The 25,178-nt window shown below is 38.1% G+C and overlaps 1 protein-coding gene across 2 annotated transcripts; it reads right to left on the bottom strand.

Moving 5' to 3' along the window:
* Positions 1 to 1,574: 1,574 nt before the first annotated feature.
* On the bottom strand, positions 1,575 to 23,302 carry LOC127550529 (protein CutA homolog). Of its 2 annotated transcripts, XM_051979538.1 has the most exons (7): positions 20,638 to 23,302; positions 17,382 to 17,530; positions 11,840 to 11,899; positions 8,817 to 8,862; positions 8,315 to 8,364; positions 6,914 to 7,039; positions 1,575 to 3,010 (listed from the first exon to the last, which is right to left on the bottom strand). In XM_051979538.1, exons 1-6 carry the CDS (start codon positions 20,713 to 20,715, stop codon positions 6,937 to 6,939), a joined length of 486 nt encoding a protein of 161 aa, XP_051835498.1. In that variant the 5' UTR covers positions 20,716 to 23,302; the 3' UTR covers positions 1,575 to 3,010; positions 6,914 to 6,936. The 2 variants fall into 2 exon arrangements, with proteins under 2 accessions (XP_051835498.1, XP_051835497.1); XM_051979537.1 differs by having other exon boundaries at positions 1,575 to 7,039; positions 20,638 to 23,296.
* Between the last annotated feature and the right edge of the window lie 1,876 nt (positions 23,303 to 25,178).

Genomic DNA, 25,178 nt, shown 5'->3' with positions numbered 1-25,178 from the left:
TCTCACCCAGGTTACCTTATACCAAAAAAGCTCCATTCTAGCAATGTCCTTTGGAAAACTATATGCCAGAATCGAACACAATATTCCCTGTGATGCAATATAATGTAACAAAACCCTAAAATTTGGAGTCATAGGACCTGAGTTCCAATTCTGATTTAACCACTTAGCTGAGCTACCTTAGGAAAGTGATTTAGTCCTTTGGAACCTCAGCTTCCTCATCCATCCATGAGAGTGGACTAGAGGCTTCTCAGGAGCCTTCTTTTATGTTTTTGATTCTATTCGGTCTGACCAGTACAAGGTATAGTGTCTTTTCCTGATTAATGTGGTTTTATTGAATCAGCCCTCTTTTGGAGTCTCTTTGTGAGCTCTGGGTGACTGAGTTACAAAGGCCATGGATCTGATAGGTCGGGGGCCTGTTGTCTATAGCTCAGCCTAATTTAGTTGATGCTCATCACAAAGTTTATTCACAGTGACTCATGAAAACTCCCTAATGCAGCAGGAAAAGGTTCCAGTCTACAGCAGCAGAAGAAATACCTACACAAGGGAAGTCAGTGGACTCCTAAATATCAAAATATGAAATATGTTAGTTTTTTTAAATAGCAACACCACAATGATGGGGTTTGGAAATTAAAATTAACCTAGGGAAAATAACCACTTTCTCAGGCATAGTTTCCTCACCTATAAAATGGAAATGTCTTATATTTTGTTGGGAAGGTCAGATGAGATAGTGTAGAAAAGCACGGTAAACTGTAAAGCCTTGACAAATGTAATATGTTCAGATTCACAGATTCAGACTTGGGACAACAAACTTTATAGGATCAGAAAATTAAAACTAGAAGATATCATGGAGTCCATCCCTTTCATTTTACAAATGGAAAATGAGCTAAGTTAAATGACTGATTTTGGATCACACTGACTCAAAGTCCTCTTCCCTAACCTATGCCAAGGAGCCTCCTTTACCTTATATTAGAAATTTGTCTAGGAGGGAGTAGGTGGTTCAATAATTAAAGCACTGGATCTGACGTCAAGAAGACCTGAATTCAAATCCTGTGTGATTTAAACTCCTTGCCTAATATACTGAAAAAGAAAAAGGCAATCCTCTCCAGTATCTTTGCCAAGAAAACCCCATATGGAATCACTGAGAGTCAAACATAACTGAAAATAAGAAATTTTCTTAAGGGCTCTGAACTACTGTGACTACACTACTAGCTTTTCACCTTATATAAACTCCATCCACCTTATATAAACATCCCAAAAGCATCAGAAAAGAGAGCCACATGGATTTCAGTGCCATTAGGCTAAAAAATAAATGAGCTCATTATCAAGCGTGGTTGATAAACTGGGGAAAGGTTCATTGTTGTTTTGACTTGACCAGCTCATCTTTTCTACTCAAACATAGAATCATAGGATTTGAAGATGAAGGTGATCTTAAGAAACACTGATAGTCTATTGCCTTCAACGTATAGATGAGAAAACTAAGCCCCCCCAAAATCACAGAACTTATACAAAGTCAGGCAAAATATAGTAAAAACAGGCTACAAATACAAGTTCTCTGATTACAAATACAGTGCATGTTTCAGTATTATATATGCTTCTTTTATTTTTAAAATTCATTTTGAGCTTAAATACAAAAAAGGGAGATAAAAAGCATTTCTATGTCCACAGCACACAAAAAAGGATTCAATATGAAACCATGAGCCCACCACTGCAGTTTTTTTTAATTCTATGTAATAAATACATCATTTTCAAAATTACCTTGCTTTTCTGTGTTTCCCCGAGTTTTCTTTTATTCTTTGCTGTTTACTTTTCCCTTCTTTCTCATCCTAAAGAAGACTACCATTTGATACTAATATGTCTGTGTGTGTATGTATGTATATGTATGCTTATATTTAAATATATGGACATATATGCATGCATATATATATATTATCTACATTTAAAATATATACCATTTAAGATATATAATTCTGTAATGAGCATTTTTATTCCTACAATTATAAGGCTGAAAAACGACAATAGTAACAAAAGACAGATTTTGTAACACAAAATACATAATATACACATAGATATACTCACATAGACATAATAGTATCATGGAGTGGGGTGGGAGGGAGAAAAGAAATTTAAAAGTAAAATATATAAATAAATTTTTAAAAATAACTTATACTTTAAAATATAAGTGAAGGCAGAACACCCACCATTTTGGCTCTTTCTTCCCTTGACTCAGAGAGTAAATTCCTTGTTTATACTGTAGTAGATGCAGAAGCTGAGGGCTTACAAGAGAATGGCCCCATTTATTTTAAGGCATATGACAATTTAAACAGTGTTGAAGATAATCTGAACACAAAACAAGAAGCTTACTCTCCCAAAAGATTTAAGTGTTGATGAGAAAGGAGAAGACTAAGGGAGGTGAAAGAGAAGAAGAATAAGGACAGTGAAGTTCAGGAGAAAATTAAAGTTTTGAGGTTCCAGAAATGAGAGAAAAGAATGGAGTAAAGAAAGAATAGATACAGATGGAAAATTTGTACACCATAAGTTCCTGTATTTCAGTTGAGACTTCTGAAAGGAATGATGAGAAAAACAAAGCCTTCCTATTTCTCAGTTCTTTTCCTTGCCTTCTTTTCTTCAGTGCAAACATGATTTAAGAAATTGTAATTTCTTAACCAAAAAAAAAAAAAAAAAAAAAAAAGACAAACTAACAAAACAAACCACAATCCACTGGGTTAATTTCCATTCTTTTTCATTTATCTTTGGAGAAAAATCGTCTAAATGGCCACATTTATTCAGTGCCTTATTTGTGCAGAGAATTGTGCCATGCATGCAGGGGTCCTCAAACTTTTAAAATAGGGGGCCAGTTCACTGTCCCTCAGACTGCTGGAGGTCTGGACTATTGTAAAAACAAAACCTTTGTTTTGTGGGCCTTTAAATAAAGAAACTTCATAGCCCTGGGTGAGGGGGATAAACGTCCTCAGCTGCTGCATCTGGCCTGTGGGTCGCAGTTTGAGGACCCCTGCAACAGAGAGAAAAAAGGTTAACTGGGAAAAACAATTCCTTCCCCCAAGGAGCTTACAGTCTAGTTAGGAAGTCAAGACTAAAATGTGTGAAAAGGCAAATGACAATTCAAAGCAAAATGTGATAAAGAGCCAATGAAGGATCCAACCTATAGATACTATAATATGGGAGGAAGAGACTGGGGTAGCCCAGGGAAAACACTAAGCGAATATGCTTGTGTATTCCTCACAGGAAATGTTTTAACCCCCCTTTCTACCTTGGTATCCTTGTACTGACAGTATCCTTTTAAACTTGAATCTTATACAATATTCACAATAAGGCAGCATCTTTTGGAATTTAATACTATGGGAATTTCAGAGAGGTTGAGCTGGAGTTCCAATATCTTTCACAATCAATAGGCGCCCTAAGTAGCACCTTGAGGTAGCACAATGTGGTAAAGAAAGAACTAAAGAAGGTCAGGAAGGCCTGGATTCTCATCCTCCATTCATATCTAACTGGCAGGGAGACCAGGGGCAGGTCATTCATCTCTGCATCTCAGTTTCCTCCTCTATGAAACAGGTAATCCCTGCAATACCCACCTCACAAGATTCCTTTGAGGTTCAAGTAAAATTATATATTAAAGGGATGTCGATTATGATCATTGGAACTTCAGATCATTTGGTGAGCAGTCAAATGCTCCACCTCCCCTGTAATGGGGCAACTAGAGGATGCAGTGGATACAATCCTGGGGCCAGAGTAAGGAAAATTCCTCTTCCTGAGTTCAATCTGGCCTCAGACACTTAATAACTGGGTGATCCTGAGCAAGTCACTTAATCCTGTTTGCCTTAGTTTCCTCATCTGTAAAATGAACTGGAGAAGGAAATGGCAAATTACTCCAGTATTTTTGCCAAGAAAATCCCAAAGAAGTCATGAAAAGTAGGACAGGATTGAAAAAAACCTAGAGCAACCCTATAATGATTTTGAATGTGTTTCATATTTGTTTTAAATTTATAACATTATTTGTTTTACATGATGACTATCTAAATTCATATTTTTCTTCACATATACTTGTTAATTGAATGCTTATTCCTGTATACAAGGAACTGTATAATAAATATGGGTGTGAGGAGGGCCAAAGGGGCCAAAAATTAGCCTATGGACCATGGGCCCTAGATTTAAGGTCCCTCCCTGAAAGTAAAGAGCACAGGCCTGAGAGTCTGGTGACAGTTTGGCAATTACTGGCTGGGTAAACCTGAGTTAGTCACCCTGTCTTTCTGAGCCTTAGGGTTCTTATCTGTAAAATGTCAATTTTAATCCCTAAGGTACTTCAGTCTCTATCATGCTCTAATTCCACAATTCTCAGACGCAATGTCTAAACCAGAGGTTAGCATTGTGAGTACTACGAAGGATGCCTTACTCATGCTTATTCTGTCTATATCTGGTATTTGGCCATTTGTTTTCTTCAAATCCAACATGAATTCTTTTTTTTCAAACTGGTCCTTTTGTTAGCCACACAAGGTTAGAAAGTGATCATATGTAGTCTAGAGGTCCTGGATAACTATTTTATCCCCAATACAGAAAGAGAGGAGTTCAAATACCAAATCCCTTTCTTTCATTGCTGGAGATGCCCTTCATCATCTTCTGGATTGCTACCAATATTCTCTCTTTTTAGGGATGTGGATTTCTGTCCAGGAAAGTCTAAATATTTCCCAGGATCAGCATGAACAAGGATAAGATTTGTCAGGGCAAGGGTGTTTTGAGGAGATTGGGAAAGCTCCCCCCTCCATCCACTACAGAGAATCTTGAAAAGTATTATTTTGGGTTAAACATTGCCCTCTTCAAGCTCTTTTTAAATTCCCCTTTTATAACTTAGCTATGGCAGATCTCAAACTGGATTACAGAGTGGTAATCATAAAAACAATCTGGTACTGGCTAAGAAATAGCGTAGGGGATCAGTGGAATAGAATACATCCATTTACTAATGATCACTGTGATCTATTATTTGATAAACCTCAAGATCCATACTTTGGGGACATATATTACTGGGAAAACTGGAAAGTAATTTGGCAGGAGTTAAATATAGACCAACATCTCACACTGTATACCAGCTTTAGACATAGAGGGTGATACCATAAACAAATTAGGAGACTGTGGAAGAGTTTATCTGTCAGATCTATGGATAAGGGAAGAATTCATGATCAAATCAGAGAAAAAGTACATTACAAGATGTAAAATGGATACTTTTGATTACATTAAATTTAAAAAAAAGTTTTGCACACACAAAACCAATTGCAGCCAAGATTAAAAGGAAAGAAGAAAACTGGAGTGAGAGAGGGGGATTTAAAATAAATTTCTCTGATACCAGCCTCATTTTCTCAAATATATAGAGAACTAAGTCAAATTTCTAAGAATACAAGTTATTCCTCAATTGATAAAGAGTCAAAGGATATGAATGAGCAATTTTCAGATGAAGTAATCAAAGCTATATATTGTCATACAAAAATGCTCCAAATCACTATTGATTAGAGCAATGCAAATCCAAACAACTCTGAGGTACTGCTCCACATCCATCAGATTGGCTAATATGACAGAAAAGGAAAATGACAAATGTTAAAGGGGATGTGGGAAAATTGAGAAAGTAATTCATTGTTGGTAGAATTGTGAACTCGAAACTATGTCCAAACCATGTATACCCTTTGATTCAGGAATATCTCTACTAGATCTATATCTTCCCTTTGACTCAGCAATAGCGCTATTAGGTCTATATTCCAACAAGATTCTCCTTCCCCTCAAAAAAAAAAAAAGGGAAAAGGGCCTATATGTACAAAAATATTAATAGCTGCTCTTCTTATGGTAGCAAAGAATTGGAGACTGAGGAAATGTCCATCAATTGGGAAGTGGCTGAATAGGTTGTGACATATGATTATGATAGAATACTATTGTACTATAAGAAATGACAAGCAGGATGTTTTCAGAAAAGCCTGGAAAGAATCACATGAACTGATACAAAGTGAAGTGAGCTGTACATAGTAATAGCAATATTGTATGATGGTCAATGTGAATGATTTAACTATTGCAGCAATACAATGATCTAAGACAATTCTGGAGAACTTATAATGAAAAATGCCATCTACCTCCAGGAAAAGAACTAATGGAATCTGAATGCAGATCAAAGCATACTTTTAAAAAAACTAATTTTTGTGGGCTTTTTTTGTTCTGTGTTTTCTTTCAAAACTTGATTGATGTGGAAATATGTTTTGCAAGACTATCATATATATAACTAACAATTTGCTTGCCTTTTCAATGAAAGAGAAAAGGAAGGAGGGCAAAAGAAAATTTAAAACTCAAAACCATTAAGAATGAAGGTTAAAAATGTTTTATATGCAATTGGGAAAAATAAAATAATTTAAAAGGAAAAAAGTATTTTTGAGGAAAAATCATATTTAGCTCCATAACTTAAGAGTAAAAATTAGTTTACCAGATTTCTTCCTAAGAGAGGCAATAAAGGCAACTGAAAAGCAGACCTTTTTTAGCCTAGTTTCCATTTTTTGCTAAGGGCTTCTTTCTGAGAAAAGAGGACATTCAAAGGATTGGTGGTATATCTGGAAGTGTATATGGTAGTAGGTTATAGGGAAGAGAGGCAGGGTCGAACCCTCACAAGCCCCTTAAAGAATTAAATTCTCATCATGAGGGGAAAGAAGGGGTCGAAGTACATAGTTTCTTCTCTCCCATTCAATATGTTTTCACTTCTTCTGCTCATTACCTGAAATGGGCAAAGAGCTAACATAAAGCATCAGAATCCATAAGTTAATTATCTTCTAAATGTGTTGCAATCCAAAGGACAACAACTGTCTCTATTCCTGCCCAGCTCTCTAGAAAGCTCTTCCCACTGTGAAAGACAGCAATGTGAAAACTGTCACACCAGAAAGTGGAGTGGACTTCTGCTCAGTCCTCAGCTACTCCTTCCTCAATCCACTTTAAATAAACAGGATTTCCTTGGTCGATGGGAAGGCTGAAGAGTTCAGGAATTTCAAAAGGATGAACTGATCTAAAGGAAGAAAAAAAAGATATGAATAAGTATAGTTAGAAAGAAGCCTTAGACCTTCATAGATGTACATATTTCATCTCACATCCAATAGCCAAGAACAGTTTAATAGATTATACTGGTCTGTTTTGTTTTGTTTAACCAGTGGCCTCAGTCCTCATCAAGGATCCTGCCGCACAAAGCCTTGGAGACTTCTGCTCTCTAATATTTAAAGAATTTGTTGTGGCAAGATAATTGTATAAATACGTATGCATATACTGGATTTAACATATATTTCTACAATGCTTAACATATATTGGAATACTTGCCATCTAGAGAAGGGCGTGCGGAAAGGGGGGGAATTGGAACACAGGGTTTTGCAAGGGCTAATGTTGAAGAATTGTCCATGCATACGTTTTGAAATATAAAAAGCTTTAATAAAGGGAAAGAAAGAATTTGTGGTTTTATCACCAGAGTGTCAGTGAAGATCACATTCTATCATTGACCTAATAAATTAGTCCCAACGAGTGACTGGGTTTCAGAAGATTGAGCAGATTCTCCCACAGTTGATGAGCATCATAGAAATTATTTGAAGCTGGGTGACCCCATGTGCAGCATTTCTATTCTGTCTATTATGTTGTCTCTCTCTTTCTCTCTGTCTCTCTCTCTCAGTTTCTCTCTCTGTTTCTTTCTCTCTGTTTCTCTCTGTCTGTCTCTCTCTCCCTCCTCTGTCTGTCTGTCTGTCTCTTTCTGTCTCTCTTTCCCTCCTCTGTCTCTCTGTCTCTCTCTCCCTCCTCTGTCTGTCTGTCTTTCCCTCCTTCTTTGTCTCTGTCTCTGTTTCTTTCTCTCTCTCTCTCTCTGTCTGTCTGTCTCTCACTGTATCTATCTCTCCCTCCTCTGTCTCTCTGTCTCTCTGTGTCTCTGTCCCTGTCTCTCTGTCTCTCTCTCTCTCTCTCTCTCTCTCACACACACACACACACACACACACACACACACACACAGTAGAATGCCTGTTGCTAGTATTAGCTTACTTGGGGGAATACAACTTCAGATATCTCACCTGCCTAAGTGCATAAGTAAACATACAGAGAATTTCCTGAAAACTATTTAATACCATAGTTCCTGTTCAGTCAGCTATAATGTAATACCCCATCCATACTGAGTATCCATAAGGACTATGGCTATTTCCATGCACAGGCTCATTTAAACATGTGCACCTTTGACTATATCTGGGATATTCATCAGATTCAGATCCAAAGAAAGGACTAAAGATAGGCTGATGGAAAAGAAAATTCTCACCTGATGTAGTTAGAGAGTTCATGTATTTTGGAAGTCTTCGTTTTCACTAACTGTTCAAAAGAAACATTAGTGTTTCAGAAATTCATTTCCAGATTATGTGATAACTTTTTTGCCTCTGTTGAATCAACTGATGCAGTTTTACCCCCCTGACACTGAAACTACGGATTTCTAGTAAGATTCTCAGGAATGACCCAAAGTCTTGTACACAAAATTTAGCAGAGGTAGAAATGTGCCCCTTATTCATCCATAAAATAAATGGGAATCACACTAAGTGATTTCTAAGGCTCTTTTCTTCTTGAACATTGCATGTTCTTAAATTCATTTCAGCTATGATATTCTATAGTCAGGTCCTTTTCACCCTTATGGTCTTATGAGATTTCTGTTTTAAAAACTGAAAATGATAAAAAAAAAAAAAAACGGAGGCGGGATGAATTTCTCTTCATTAGTTAGTTACTTCACCTTGTCCCAGACCTTTAGAGTTGGACTGGTAATCATTACTTACCAAAAGGATTTCAGTAGCTTCTTCAATCTCTCCCTTCCAAAAATACCTAGAAGAGTTAACAAAATCATAGAAAAATATCATCCTGCTTTAAGGTTAGGCAGAGCTTCCTGAAATGCTATTCCCTTAATACTATACCACCAGCTCATTCCCTGATAGTTAAAAATAACTAAGATGAGAAGAACATTTTAAAACTGGCTCTACCCCATTTAATAAGGATTTCTAAGGAATGAGGACCAACCCTCTCTGTGACCTAATCATAGAGAGATAGAACAAAATCCTAGAATCTTGAAGCCAGCAGGGACTGGAAGAGACCAGTCTCAATTTTTTTCTCTATTTGGGATCTCTCTGTATAGAGTCTATGACACGTTCATCCAGTTTGGATATTTCCAGCAACAGGGAATTCACTAATCCTTGTTATATTTTTATACAACTCTAATTGTTAGTAAGTTCTGTCTTTAAAGGAACCAAATTCTGTAACTTCCTCCTATTGTTCCTAGTTCTGGAACCAAGAGATTAAGGAAGCTTACTCTGTCCACTGGGCACCTGCTTTACATATCTGAATGTGAGCAATCCTCTCCCTTCCTTTCTTTGTGCTTCCCCCTTCTTTAGATTATTTAGTCTAGTTTTCTACGTGGCTCCTCATATGACATAGTTTCCTAGGTCCCTTGCCATACTACTGCAGTTCATGTATCCTTCTTAAAGTGTCTAGGAAGTAGACCAAAAGGTACTTAGTCAAAGCAGGAAATTAGGAGGATGAGTTCATCATTAGTACCAAAGGTAGATTGGATAGGAAATGGGGTAAAGGCACATCACCATAAAAGGTCCTGTGGTGGAATGGAAAGGGAAGAATTGCTTTTAGAATCAGCAAATCTGGATTCAGATCCTGGTGAGGCTACTTACTTACCTATGTTACCATAGCAAGTTAGCTCACCCCTCTGGGATTTACTTTCTTCATTTTAAAGAAAGGGAGGGAAGTGGACTAGTTGGTTTCTAAAGTCCCTTCTGGTACTAAATGTTATGATAAATAATGTATATTTCTTAAGACCTTTAACACAATGGTAGCATAGGCACACATGTTTTAATTCCATTAATTAATTGGTAGAGCAAGGTGTGGGTAAAGGGAAAATGATATTATAACGAGATATGAGTCTCATAGGAAAAAGCAATGTTAGAATTAAGTGTCTGAGCAAATAATTTAATGGCTAAGTTTAGTTATTACCAAAGATGTGCTAGAGTCAGTTCAAATTAGCCTCACAAGAGTACAAGATTGCTAGATTTTCAGTGGGAACATTTATGCCTCAGAAATTGGCAAATGCTAAAAATCAGAGCTTGAATTTTGTTGTTGGAACAAAATCGTCCAGATTTAATTACGTAACAGAGTCAATAATAATGTAGATTAAACTTAAAAGTGTATCTTGCTTCCTTTTTCACCCTGAAGAGTTGGTTTTTAAACCAATATACCACTGGTTATAACATATTAACAATTTAACAAACTGATGTCCTTTGGGAGAAATTTTATTTATATATATATATGTATATATATATATATAAAATTATGATTATGGGGAAATTTTATATATATATAATTATGATTATGGGGAAATTATATATATATATAATTATGATTATGGGGGAAAGTGGCAAGGCCTGAGACAGGAAAACACTGAAAACGATAGTGGAAAGGGAAGGCTGTGCAGAGAAAGGATATGAACTGGACTTTGAAGAACAAAGAGGAAGTAAAGAGAATATTCCAACATGCATTCCAACATTAGCCATGTGATATGTGTGGGAGGACAGTAAAGAGATGCCAGTTTAGATGGAGGAGATCTTCACATAGGGGCATAGTAAGAAATACATTTGGCCAGGCTATAGAGGTCCTTAAATGCCAGGGGGATGAAATGAAATTCTGTGGGTAACCCAATTCCCCAGAAGTGTGCAAGAATCCTTACGTGTCATAATTCCCAGGTTATTAAAGCTAAAAGAGACATTAAAAAGCATCTAGTCCAATATTCATTACTATTCTATTACTATTTAGTTGGTTTCCTTTGTAATTTGAAGTACTTTATTTTATTGATTAAAAAGGCCCGTAAACTGGAAATTGAGTGGATGCCCATCAGTTGGAGAATGGCTAAATAAGTTATAGTAAGAATGTTATGGAATATTATTATTCTATAAGATATGCAGGCTGATTTCAGAAAATCCTGGAAAGACTTACATGAACTGAGGCTGAGTGAAATGAGCAGAACCAAGAGAACTTTATACATAGCAACAAGATTACAAGATGATCAACTGTGGTAGACTTGGCTCTTTTCAAAAATGAAATGATCCAAGATAATTCCAATATATTTGTGATGGAAAGAGCCTTTGCATCCAGAGAGAGAACTATGGGTCCTGAATGTGGATCAAAGCATAGTATTTTCACCTTTTTGTTGTTGTTTGCTTGTTTGTTTTTTTTGATCTGCTTTTTTCTTGCTCAGCATGACCACTATGGAAATATGTTTAGAGGAATTGTGTATGTTGAATCTATTTTGGATTTCTTGTTCTCTAAAAGGGATGGGGAGGAAGGGAGAAAAATCTGAAATGCAAAATTTTGCAGAAATAAATGTTGAAAACTATCTTTTTATATATTTGGAAAAATAAGAAGCTACTTACAAGGGAAGGAGGGAGGGTATGTGTTCATAGATTTTACCAGACTGCCAAAGGGAGTCCATAATGCAAAAAGATTTAGAACACTCCCTGGCCTTCAAGATCTCTTCTTTTGGGTCCCTTCTGACTTTCAATTGTGTCTTTATCTTGTGAGTTATAGGAAGTCTTTAAAGGGTTTGGAGGGAGGTTTTGGAGAGTGCCACGATAAAAGGATGGATTCCAACACAGGTGTTGTTCTAGGTACCTCAGAAAGGCTCCTCTGAGGGATTCTGGGGTGAACAATGAGGAGACTACAGTGCTGAATGAAGCCTGTCCCTGTACATAGCCCCTTCCCCAGTGCCCAAGGTGGGAACCCCAAGGGAGAACAGACTACTCACAGAGAGGAGGCCCTCGGCAAGATATTCACACAGGCAGCCAGCTTCTTATCTAGGATGGTTCTGAGGCAGAAAAAGGAGAGGGGAAAGTGAATGATTCAGAAAACAATTCTTTGCCAGAATCCATTATCTTTGAACAGTGGACTGGACTCTTGGGGATAAACTTAGTGGCTCCAGGCAGAAGTGTGTTGTTAAATGTTTTAACAATCAGCTCTCTTAAAAAAAACAAAAACACCATGTACACACTATAAACAAGACATATTTTAAGCTGTATTATTATCATTTCCTCCATCACTTTCTTAAATCTGGACAATCAACAAAACAATTATCTAACCCCTGATTTATAGCATTTTCTCATTTCCAAAGAGTAAATGCTCCCAAAGAAAATTTAACCATCAGCATCCTAGTTGGAGCTTATCCCAATATAACCTTAGTTCCAAAGAAAAGTGTTAGGAAGCTCAAACTCTTCCTCTCCCAAGAACTACTGAAAAAGGTTAAGCCTCTCAGAAAAAGCTTGCTTATTGAAAGGATAGATTGTTAAAGACTTTGAAGAGTATCCTGGAATAGAAAAACCTATGGTCCAGGAAGGGAGGGCCAGGAATTATAACAACACTCATTAGAGAGGACTTTAAGCTTTCCTGGATGTTTCCGTATTTTGTGAGGGAGAAAATACAAATGCTGCTAGCCCCATTTTAAAGATGAGAAGGCTGAGACTCAGAAAGGTATAATCAAAAAATCCAAGATCACACAGCTAGCTGTGGACAGAACCAGGAGCCCAACCAGGTTTTCAGAGCTATAAGCTTTTAGTCCCCTGCTCTTTCCACATGCTTGCTGCTGCCCCATTTCAAAGCCTGGAGAACCTTAGTTTGAGGGAACCTGAAAATGTGCACTCAACAGAATGAACTTTCTTTGTTGTATTAACTGAGACAACTGAGACTCTTTGTCCCATTAGAAATGACCATTTTCTTCTCCCTCAAGTACTGGTCTGGACTCTATTTAACTTTCCCCATTAGCTTAGCACCAGAAACACGGCCCTAGCTTTCTGCCACTCTTAGAGGCCACACTCAAATTCCAGCATCTAAACAACCCTTTTAGTTGCATTGAGTTTGGTAGAATAAGCAGTCTTGTTTCTACAGCAACTGCTGGGCTATTTACTCACTCCTAACAGCCACACTCCAGGATTAATCACAATTTGCTTAATCAGAGATGGGTGGCAATAAAAATGAGTGCTGAGAGAAAAAAATTTAACCCACTTCCATCAGAGAGGGCAAAGAAGCATTACTTTTTGGGGGGGTGAGGGGGGAGAAAGGGGAATTGCTGAATTTGGTTTCATAGAATCTGTCTGATTCTCAGCTCTATTAATTATTTACCCGTGTGACTTTTGGCACTTACTTCCCACTGGACTTCAGTTCCCTGTCTCTAAAATAAGGGAATCGGACCAAATAGATCCCTAAGGTCCCAGCCACTTCTCAGTCCTGTTTTCCTAACAGCTCATGTATTCTGCCAAAGGGGAGCTGTCTCAGCTCAGGAATGGTGAGGGAAAGGTTGAATGACTCAGCTCTCTTGCCAGTCAGATCTCACAACAACTGCCCATCCTCCAGCTCTCAACCACGTGGGGAACATGTTTAATGTTGTTATTGGACTTAAATTCAAAACACACACACACACATCAATAAGTCATGTAAGAATTACCCAGATCCTCCTTCTGTACTCAGGAAACAAAGGACTAAACAAAAGCCCTTGCAGCCAAGGGGGACCAGGTCTGCTGGCCACACTATAACCTGAGCTGTATAAGTCATTAGCTCTTAGGAAGAAGAGATCAGCTCTCTTTCCCAGGAATTTTGACGACTATGTTATGAAACCACTAGGCCCTGGAAAGATAAGTTAATGCTTTGGAGCAACAGAAAGGAACAGAGAGGGACAAGAGAGAAGATTGTAATTTGCCACAATGTTTGCAAAGCTCTTGAGGAATGCAAACTGAGAAGGGGTCCTGAATTAGTGACAAGTTAAAGATGGAGGAAATATTGCTTCAGTTTAGGAAAACCGTCCCAGAAACCCAGACTAAATGGGATGGGGCTCTCCCAGGGAGGACACGAGACTGTGGGGGGGAGGAAGTGCTTGCTCTGTCGGTTCTCTCCTAGGGAAGCAGGAAATAGTAAGGGACTGAGCCCCTGCCTTCTGTCTGACCTTCTAAGGTTTCCAGAGGAAAAAGTGACCAGCCATGATCAACTTCATCTCAGTTACCAGAAAAAGTTTTGACTATTTGCATGACTTTGGATAAGCTACTCAACCTCTCTGGTCCTCAGTTTCCCCATTTGTAAAATAAAGTGATTGGCTTTAAAGGCCTTTAAGGTCTTTTGTAGTTCTAAAGCTATAATCCTATAAATACACTACAGTCTCTATACATGGCATCTGGGTAGCTCAGATACGTTCTTGGAAAGGTCATGGGTTCAGATCTATGAAAAGATAGAAAGGAATTTAGAGACTGATTAACCACTAGGACCCTCATAATCTCCTAATCTGTAATAAAGGGAAAATAAATTTTTCACTTACCATTTGAGAGTTGTGAGCAAGATGCTTAAAACAAAATACAAAATTGAGATATTAACCTTATAGGATAATAAGATTTAGAGCTAAGGAGGATCCTCAAAGTCATTTGGTTCAAATCCTTTCATTTTACAAGTGAAAATACTGAAGTAGAGAAAAGAAATTACTTACCCACAATCATACAATGGAGTAATATCAGGAGTGTAACTAGAACCTGTTGATTGACATCCCCATTCTGTAGGAGCAAAAATGCTAGCCCAGAGAAACAGATGTATGACCTACTCTACCCTACCCTACCCTTGCCTCCCTTAAGATCCTTTGTATCCAGAAAGTTTCTGGGTCTGTTTTCTGTCCTCTGGGCTCCTGGTTTTGAGAACACAGGTCCCTGTGGGGAATAGTGGGAGAGTCACATACTGCAGGGCTGGGGTAAAGTAGGCACTGAATAATTCATGTCTCGCCTCAGGGAAGGGTATGAATAGTGTCCCTGTGTACTACAGGCCAGCGGTGTCACTGGTCCTGTGTTCCCTCCAAATTAAATATTAATATGAAGAAAATTAAAGAAAAAGACTCAGTAGAGGAGAAATGAAGCCAAAGCCAGAGTTGATCTGATCTTAGGCCACAGTCATTAGTTTTCCACAAAAGGCCATTTAGTTCCAGAAAGGATGGGGTGCATTTTTTCCCTTTTTTGAGCATTGCAAAAAAAAAAAAAAAAAAACCACCAACAACTGGTTGTAAATAAGGAAGATGGGGGCCCAACAGGCTAAGTAGGGCTGTTCTCCAGCTTGCTTAGTTGCAATTTTCCTTATTGTTATCTTTTAATATGTGCTATCTTAAAAAAAAATTTAAAAAAAAATAATAATATGTGCTATCTTGAGCTATTAGAAGAGGAAACAGGCTTGTTCTACTTGGTCCCAGAAGGCAAAACTCAAAGCAATGGGAAGTTATAGGGATGCAGGTTTTAATTTGACATAGGAAATAATTTCCTAGAAATGGGCCCCATCACTAATGGAAATTGGCTTAGATTAGGACTTATAGGGAAACACCATCAAAGTAGCTGGCCTCTTGATTGGTATTCTGTAAGGAGAATTCATACTTCATACTAGGTTTGTACAGAGTAACCTCTAAGATCACTTTCCTCTCTAACATTCTATATTCCCATTTTGATTCAATTGACCCTGAGGTTATTAAGGAAATTAGGACAAGTGGCTAATTGTGGGAATTGAATGAGCCAACCACCCTGATTCCATCTTCTGACTCAATTTGGGAACTAGCTTAGTTTCTATTCAAATTGTGAATCTAGTCCAATTTTTGTCTTGTGAGAAAACTTTATTCAGTTGTAGAATTGGAGAAAACTTTATTTCATTGTTTGAATTTAGCTTGTGTGACTGGGAAACTGAACCACCTCTACCTGCTGTGTAGAGACCTTTAATCAAGGATCTAGGTCATGATGACCAGGAACTTAGATCCAAAGACTGATACAAGAGCTTTCCCACAATTCTACATCTCAAACAACATACATATATGGTCCCATAATGTTTGATGAGTTATTTACCCTTCAGGATGTCTCTTTTTCACCTCTTCACTCCCTCCCAACTTGGAGAGTCCCTAATCTTACAAACAATTACAAATCATATTTCCTAATGTTATTTTTCCTTTTAATTAGTTGGTCCTTTTTGCTAAATTGTTTTTAATATATAAAAATTGATATACCCCTATATTATAGGTGAGTGCTAAACTGAGGAAAGGCTTGGTCCCAATTTGTTAAGTAATTGGCTTGTACTGTTTAATAAATCCAGAGTCACAGAAGATCAAGCCTTTGTTTTCCTCAGTCATTTCCTTTTATCTACTATACCCCCTAAAAGAAAACTGATAGCAGAAAAGTCTTTAAATACTTTAAATACCCTTGAAAGAATATAAATCCTAATTCTAGGCTTTCATTCCATTGGACATGAATTAGCATTTCTGAGGCTGAACCTCAAAAAATTTTTAAAACCAATTCAAAATATGAATTTCAGGGTGTGTGTGTGTGTGTGTGTGTGTGTGTATTAGGGGGAAGCATCAGAATCAAGCTCACCAGTCTATTGGAAAGAACAGTACTATTAGTTAAATGACTGGGTTTGTTTCTTGGTGATAACATTTAACAGCCATGGCCCAAGCAAGTTATTTTACCCTTCTGAGACCAAATTTCCCCATTTATAAAATGAATATAGTACTTGTTCTTCCCTTATTTCATGTGGAAAATCTTGAAGTACTATATATGGAGTTATTGTCAGTATCTTTCTTCTAACATCAGTATTAGGTAGTTACTAGAAAGAGCATTGGATTAGACATTAAGTAGGAAACCACAGTCTTGGCTCCAGGTCTTTCAATTTATCATCTGTAAAATGGGAATAATAGCACTCCCCTGCCTACTTCACAGAGCTATTTTGAGGATAAAAATATGAAAGTGATTTGAAAAACATAAAGTAAAATTATTTGCTATAAGGAATGGCACTCTGGGAGGGGAAAAAGGAAGGGGATAGTGTGAAGGATGGTGAAATTTAAGATATGAAAAAAACAAGAGACAAATTCTCTTTCACAAAAAGAAATTATAAAATGGTATTCAAAGTCATGGAATTATGATTAAAAATAACACTACTTCACCTGAGACTTTCAAAGACTAATTGATTGTCTAAATAAAAATAGCAATAATGGTACTTTACATTAGTATAGGGCAAATGAAATAATATAGGTGAAATGCTTTGCAAAACTTATCCCGCTATATGTGATATCCTCACTAAATGTGAGGTATTATTGATATTCATCTTATACACCATTTCTTTTCACAGATACCAAAGGATCCATCAAATTATAACCACTTTACTCCTAAATGTATAGGGATGAGTAGTTTTAGCCCATCAAGGGAACAACCAGAGCCCCATTCCCAAGGCAATATAGCAATTCTGAAGTCTTCCGGCCCATAAACTGGAGCCCTGAGCCTTATATCCCATCACTCTACCTGGCTATGTCTCTGGCAATCTGTTCATTGGGGCAGTTGACAAAGGCAACTGAGTGAGTCCCAGAGAGGTAACTGCCAGTAACCGCTGAGTGGAGTTGGAGGCTGATGGTCCTCAGCATAGGGTATGACAGGAGGAAGGCCATTGCCACCTAGAGAAAAGTTAGGGGAAATAGATTAAGATTGCCTGTGTCTACTCAGTCCTTCAGAGAAACATAACCCTTGTGGAATCACATTCATTCATTCATTGAGGTAGCTAGTGGTTCAGTGATAGAGGGCTGGATCTGGAGTTAGGAAGACCTGAATTCAAATCTTCAGCAAGTCACTTAACTTCTGCCTGCCTCAGTTTCCTCAACTGTAAAATGGAAGTAATAATACCACCTACCTCCTGGAATTGTTGTGAGGGTCAAATGAGATAATATTTATAAAAGTGCCCAACAGTGCCTGGAACATAGCAGGCATAATATAAATATTTTCCGTTCCATTCATTGACAATGTCTCCAGTGTAAAAAACATTGTGCTAGGGACTAGACAGATAGAAAGTTTGGATAAAACATGGTCCCTGCCTTCAAAGAGTTTGTAATCTCAAAGATGGACAAAACACAAACATACAATATTGCACTAAAATAAATGCACTAAATAGTGCAAAACAAGCTACTATGTGAGATCCATCTGACCTACATTAAAAGTATGGCACCCATATTGGCCCAGTATTTAGCTTAAGATTCTGTTTAGCCTCATATATATCTGCCTGTCTTATAGGCTTACAAGGTTTCAGAGTTGGAAAGGCCCTCAGAGAACATTTGTTTAGTCCAAACTCTGCCTGAATAAAAACACTCTCTAAAATATCCTCCCAAATATGGTTGTCTGGTTTCTGCTCGAATACCTCCAGTAGTGGCAAACTCCTGTCCTTAGCTACAGCCCATTACAGGGTAGTATAGTGTGAAATGTTATGAAGCTATTCCTTATATCAAACAAATTTGTCTCTCCACAAATTCTACCCACTCACCTCTTAATTTTCCCTTACGGAAATAAGCAGAACGGGTCAAATCTTTGGAAGATTTCCAAACCCTTGAAGAGGGTTATCATCTTTGCCTTGAATCGTCTGTTCCCTATGTTAAACACCATCCTCATATGACATGCTCTCAAGACCCTTCACTATTCTGTGTCTTCCTCAGGACTCTCCCTAGCTGATTGGCTTTCCTTCTAAACTATGTCACATCCTGATGAGCACAGTAATCTAGATATGGTCTGACAAAGGAGACTGGGAATTCACTTCCCTAGTTCTATATCCTTTTTGCTTAATGTAACCTAGGATCTCATTAGCTTTATCCATTAAAACCCCTTTCAGACAAACTTCTGTCTAACTACAATTCTACTATCTTGGAACTACGAAGCTAACTTCTTGAAGCCACGTGTCCAACTCTAGCTTCTTCTGACCAGGGAATATGTCTGAATATGTACTCCTCCTGTTCCCAGTTCTAAAACATAAGCCCTAGGTACATTAGAGTAGTGACACAAATCCTTAGGGCTAATTCTCCATCAGAGTACTACTGCATTTGTGTCAAAGTACCTGGATTCGAATCCTAAATTGGACTAATAAGGACACTCCATTTGACCTTGGGCAAGCTTAAGTTCTTTGGGACTCAGAAAGTAAATCAGAGATTGGGTAAACTCTAAGGTCTATTCCAAGTCTAAATCCTATGATGCTAAGTATTTAACATTAGGCAAATCACTTAGCTTCTCCTAAGACTCGGTTTCCTTATTTGTAAAATATAGATAATACTATCTATCCTACTTACCTCCTTGGGCTTTTATGAAGTTTAAGATAAGACATTTGCTATTAAAGGATTTTCTAAAGTATTTTTACTTGATTTTTTTTTCAAATTCCTTTAACATCTATTTTACCATCATACAAATAGAGATTTTTTTTTTTTTTTAAGAAATGGTGTCAGGAACAAATACTAACATCTTCAGAAGAGAAATTTCCAGCATTTTCTCAGTATGCACCCCCCCAGAGCTCTCTGGAAGGACTCCAGCATTTAGGGCACTGCTGGATCTCCACCCTCTTTGCCTGGACTTGCTCAAATTCATTTCTGTTCTCCTCTAGCTCCCCAGTCTCCCTGCGTTTGGCTGGCTCCTGTCTTCTGGCAGGGTATGACTGCTATCTTTATTTCTTTACTTTCTGAGTTAGACTGAATGGCAGGCTGGTTTTTTTCTCTGCCAGAGCCACATCTTTTTTCTCATCTACCTCTCTGTCTTGGCCATCCAACTGCTCTAAAATAAGACAGCCACTTGAAGAAAAGGGTTCAAACCATGAAATGCAGTAGTTGTTGTTTTTTTAATGATTATATATGACTAAATGGCAGACTGTCAGAACTGAAAAGGATCTTAAGGACTTAAATCATCCATTCCTATTTGTCAGGTGGGGAAGAACCAGAGGGATAGAGAGATAGACATAAAGGACAAATCAGAGTATCAGAGAGACAGAAAGTCAGAGTAGCAGACATTTGAGCACACGGCCGACTTTCTCAGTACCCTCAGATTTCAGAGGTGCTTCAAAGAGATGAAGATCAAACTGAGATCAAAGCCTCGGGGACAGGACGGGAATAGCTCAAACAACTTCACAATCCACTTCTTTCAAGAAAGCCCCGGTCTAGAGGGCATCGAGTAAAACAAGAAAGAGGGCAGTTTTGAAGGAATCAAAAACTGTATTTTGCATTAAAAACAAACAAAACAAGAACAAAAACTCCCTTAATGGGATAAAATAAGTGCAATAAAAATTAATTTAACCGTGATTTTGACATCAGTTTGTAGTGTTTTACTCTCCCTCGCCCCCACGGGTTTCAGCTCCTGTTCACAGTTTGGGGCCCCCCCACTTTTTCTGGCTTTCAGCAGGGTTTTCTCGCGGGGAGGAAGAACTTTGCACGGAGGAGGCGGCGGTTGGTATCGCTGTCCCTCCAAGGGCAGAGGAGCGGATTCCCACTCTTTACCTACTGCCCCGTGGTCCTGGCGGCCATTCCCGGCTTACAGCCGGGCAGAGGTTGAGTTTCAGAAAGCCTGGATTTGGAGTCAGCAGACCAGCTCTGGAGTTTGCCATATGCCACCTGTGTGGCAGCTATTTCGTTGCCCTCTCCGGGGCTCGGTTTCCTCATCCGTAAAACGAGTAAGTTGAACTAGCTCGCTATGATCCCCTGGGACTTTGAATCCCAAGATCCCTCAAGTCCCAAGGAAACCCTGTCTCGGGCCGGGCACTCACCAGGAGCCAAAAGAGGCAGCCGGGGCGAAGGCAGCTCTGAGCAGCAAGCGGCGGCCAGCGCTGAGCGAGCCAGTCCATGGTGCCCCGGGAGGCTCGGCGGGCTGCGGGCCCCGGCTCCTGCCCGGCGGCGGCGGCGGCGGGGCTGCCACCCGGGCGCCCTCGGGGACCCCGCTGGGCTGGGCTCGGCCGAGGACCTGGGGTGGGGGTGGGGGGCACTTGCAGGACTCTCCAGCCCCTCCCCTCCTTTTCCCCAGGCTCCTCCTTCCAAGAGCTGTCTCGGGATTAGCGCCTAGGCTTTTCCACCTGCTGTTCCCAAGCGGCTCCACTCAGCTCCGAATTGGGGAATTTCCTTTTTCAGCCAGGCTTTCTGTCTCGCAAAAGCTTTCGTACCCGAACGGATGGTTCTGCAGCGGGGTGGGAAGCTAGGAGCACCAGGGTTCAATCGCACCCAAAAGGGATCATAGAATTTAGAGCTGGAAGGAATTTTAGTATGTCATTCATCCAGTCCGATACTCTAATTATACAGAGGATGTCAGACTCAGAGGAGAAAACTGAGATGTCTGAATAAACTTTCACCTGGGGGGAAGAACGGGGAAGGGAAGAGGCTGTGACTGGCTTAAATCTGTATTCATCCCTCAAAGAAATTCAAGTATGGAAACTTCCTCTACCAAAGGAAGTCATCAATCTATTTGCAATTTACCGTCTTTTTAAAGAATTAAATGGAGGCCCTGACAGGTGATTTACCTCTGTCACAAAGCATGACTGGCGCATGATTTACCTATGACATTGTGTCATGACACCTATGACATGTGTCAGAGGCAAGTCTTAAACCCAAGGATTGCTGTTTCTAAGGCTGGTCCTTGACGAAAAATCATAATGATTTTCATAATTATCAAGATAATTTGTGTAATGAATATATTAATAATTTAGATTTCTCAGAGATGCTTCTGGCCTGGGAGTCTCACAATGCAGCATAAAATGATCAATCAATTCTTAACAACATTCTCCAGAACTCAGATCCAGTTCCCCACCAAGTAACAACCTGTGACAACCTATGATTTGAAACAATCATTTATCGACTGTTCTTATGGGACTGGAGAACACCCCTATTGTCCTGGATTCCTGAGTTTGTCATGGGAGAGCAGTTAGGCTCTGAAAATGATTGTATGGCAATCCACTTTCTCCCCCCCCTTCCTACTTATGATTTGTGTATAAAATCTCTACCTTTCCTGCAACAGAAAGAGGTTCCTGCCCAGGAAAACTTCCAACATGCAAACTATATTTCTCATTCTGATAGAGATTAATTAAACTGCTACTTGATCTCTAAAGCCTGTCTCTGTTTTGTGTGGCTCCAGCTTCTCAAAGTTTAAAAACCAAGACTGTAGAATTTTGTTAACACCCTCTAACTTTGTATCACTTTGCTGTCTCACAGATAACAGCTAGTATTTATGTAGTACTTTAAAAATTGCAAAGTACTTTTTATTTTCTACCTTGAGGTCCTGGGTTTCTATAAGGGCTGAAGGTATTATAGAGATTCTCTCTTCTGTTCCTTGGCCCAAGCTATTTGGGCAGGCTTCAATCCCGGTGAGTTTGGTCTCTAATTGAGGGCAGTCATTCACTTTTTTTTTTTTTTTTTTACATTGGGAGCATTTTTTCCTTTTTTATTATAGCTTTTTATTGACAGAACATATGCATGGATAATTTTTGCAATATTGTCCCTTGCACTCACTTCTGTTCCAACTTTTCCCTTCTCTCCCTCCATCCCTCCCCTAAATGGCAGGCAGTCTCATTCATGTTAAACATGTTAAAGTAATCTTAGATACAATATATGTGTGCAGATCTGTACAGTTCTCTTGTTGCATAAGAAAAGGTAAAAATAACTTGGAAAGAAAAACAAAAATGCAAGTAGTCCACGTTCATTTCCCAGTGTCCCTTCTCTGGGTATAGCTGATTCTGTCCATCATTGATCAATTGGAACTGAATTGGATCTTCTCTTTGTCTAAGAAATCCACTTCCATCAGAATACATCCTCAAACAGTATCACTATTGAAGTGTATAATGATCTCCTGGTTCTGCTCATTTCACTTAGCATCAGTTCATGTAAGTCTCTCCAGGCCTCTCTATATTCATCCTGCTGATCATTTCTCACAGAACAGTAATATTCCATAATATTCATATATCACAATTTACCTAACCATTCTCCAATTGATGGGCATCCATTCAATTTCCAATTTCTAGCCACAAACATTTTGGCACATACAGGTCCCTTTACAGGTCCCTTTCCCTTCTTTAGTATCTCTTTGGGATATAAGCCCAGTAGTAACACTGCTGGATCAAAGGGTATGCACAGTTTGTTAACTTTTTGGGCATAATTCCTGATTGCTCTCCAGAATGGTTGGATTCCTTCACAACTCCACCAACAATACATCAATGTCCCAGTTTTCCCTCATCCCCTACAACATTTGTCACTAGCTTTTCCTGTGATCTTAGCCAATCTGACAGGTGTGTAATGGTGTCTCAGAGTTATCTTAATTTGCATTTCTCTGATCAATAGTGATTTGGAACACTCATATGAGTACAAATAGTTTCAATTTCATCATCTGAAAATTGTTCATATCCTTCGACCATTTATCAATTGGAGAATGGCTTGATTTCTTATGAATTAGAGTCAGTTCTCTATTTATTTTGGAAATGAGGCCTTTATCAGAACCTTTAACTTGAAAAATTTTTTCCCAGTTTATTGCTTCCCTTCTAATCTTGTTTGCATTAGTTTTGTTTGTGCAAAAGCTTTTAAATTTGATATAATCAAAATTTTCTATTTTGTGATCAATAATGATCTCTAGTTCTTCTTTGGTCATAAATTCCTTCATTCTTTCCTCCTCCACAAATCTGAGAGGTAAACTATCCTATGTTCCTCTAATTTATTTATAATCTTGTTCTTTATGCCTAAATCATGAACCCATTTTGATCTTATCTTGGTGTACAGTGTTAAGTGTGGGTCCATGCCTAGTTTCTGCCATATTAATTTCCACTTTCCCAGCAATTTTTGTCAAATAGTGAATTCTTATCCCAAAAGTTGGGATCTTTGGGTATGTCAAACACTAGATTGCTATAGTTATTGACTAGTTTGTCCTGTGAATCTGACCTATTCCACTGATAAACTAATCTATTTCTTAGCCAATATCAAATGGTTTTGGTGACTGCTGCTTTATAATATAGTTTTAGATCAGGTATAGCTCGGCCGCCTTCCTTTTATTTATTTATATTTTCATTAGTTCCCTTAAAATTCTTGACCTTTTGTTCTTCCATATGAATTTTGTTGTTATATTTTCTAGGTCATTAAAATAGTTTCTTGGGAGTCTGGTTGGTATAGCACTAAATAAATAGATTAGGTAGTATTGTCATCTTTATTATATTTGTTCAGCCTATCCAAGAGCGCTTAATATTTTTCCAATTGTTTAAATCTGACTTTATTTGAATAGAGAGTGTTTTGTAGTTTTGCTCATATAATTCTTGACTTTCCTTTGGCAGATAGATTCCCAAATATTTTATGCTATCGATAATTATTTTGAATGAAATTTCTCTTTGTATCTCTTGCTATTGGATTTTCTTGGTGATATATAAAAATGCTGAGGATTTGTGTGGATTTATTTTATATCCTGCAACTTTGCTAAAGTTGTGGATTATTTCTAATAGCTTTTTAGTAGAATCTCTGAGGTTCTCTAAGTATACCATCATATCATCTGTAAGAAAGAATGAAAGGCATATAAAGAATTGATAAGGTAAAAGGGACAGATAAACTATGAGGGAAGAGAAGGAATTAATCCTATTTCCTTCTTCCCACTAGTTCATATTGTTTTTAGGTTTTCAACAAACAGTTTCAACAACAATTAATGTGTGCTAAAACTTTTGCTCAACAGCATAGTAGGAAGAAGGGGAGATACAATAATATGTAATACATGGTCCTTTACATTCATGGGAATTTACAGTCTAATAGGGAGATATAACACATTTGCAACAAATTATATTTAAAAATAATGAACTTAACAAAAGTTCACATGAACACTCACCTCACTTTTCTTATACTTTTTGGTTCATTAAGTTCCCATGTGGAAGCCTGATGGATGAGTTAACTTGGAATTTAATAGGTATGACTCACTTCTAGGGCCTCTCCAAAGAAGGGGCATAAAAAGGGTACTAAATGAACAATATGAATGAGGTACAGAAGAGGGAATTTATTTTCATTCACAAAAGGAATGCATAATACTAGAGGCTCACCAATGTGAGCATTAAAAAAAAAACTTAAAATAAGATTTGGTAATTTCTTTATAATTACTGTTGCAATCGATTGAGAGGTTGATAAAGTAAACTTCATAGGAACAAAAAAAGTTTATAGAACTGCTGATTAGGCATTTTATATTTTGACCATAACTTTGCACAGTTCAAACAACTCCTAGTACTGTCCAAACAATTCCCAGTAATATTTGCAGATGAAGTGACCAGACTTAAGCCTTTTTGTTCAGTGACTGTCCTTTCTAGGA

The sequence above is a fragment of the Antechinus flavipes genome, chromosome 2 (assembly GCF_016432865.1).
Source record: "Antechinus flavipes isolate AdamAnt ecotype Samford, QLD, Australia chromosome 2, AdamAnt_v2, whole genome shotgun sequence".
Classification (NCBI taxonomy): domain Eukaryota; kingdom Metazoa; phylum Chordata; class Mammalia; order Dasyuromorphia; family Dasyuridae; genus Antechinus; species Antechinus flavipes.
The sequence above is the reverse complement of the archived record's forward strand: the minus strand, read 5'-3'. Positions and strand labels throughout refer to the sequence as shown.

Excerpts from the sequence above, each read along its gene's own strand:
- LOC127550529 (XM_051979538.1), bottom strand. The coding sequence starts at position 20,715 with ATGGACTGGCTCGCTCAGCGCTGGCCGCCGCTTGCTGCTCAGAGCTGC. Across the intron at positions 17,531-20,637 it reads GCTGCCTCTTTTGGCTCCTG|GTGGCAATGGCCTTCCTCCT; the intron begins GTGAGTGCCCGG and ends ACTTTTCTCTAG. Across the intron at positions 7,040-8,314 it reads GAACTCTCTAACTACATCAG|ATCAGTTCATCCTTTTGAAA; the intron begins GTGAGAATTTTC and ends TTCTTCCTTTAG.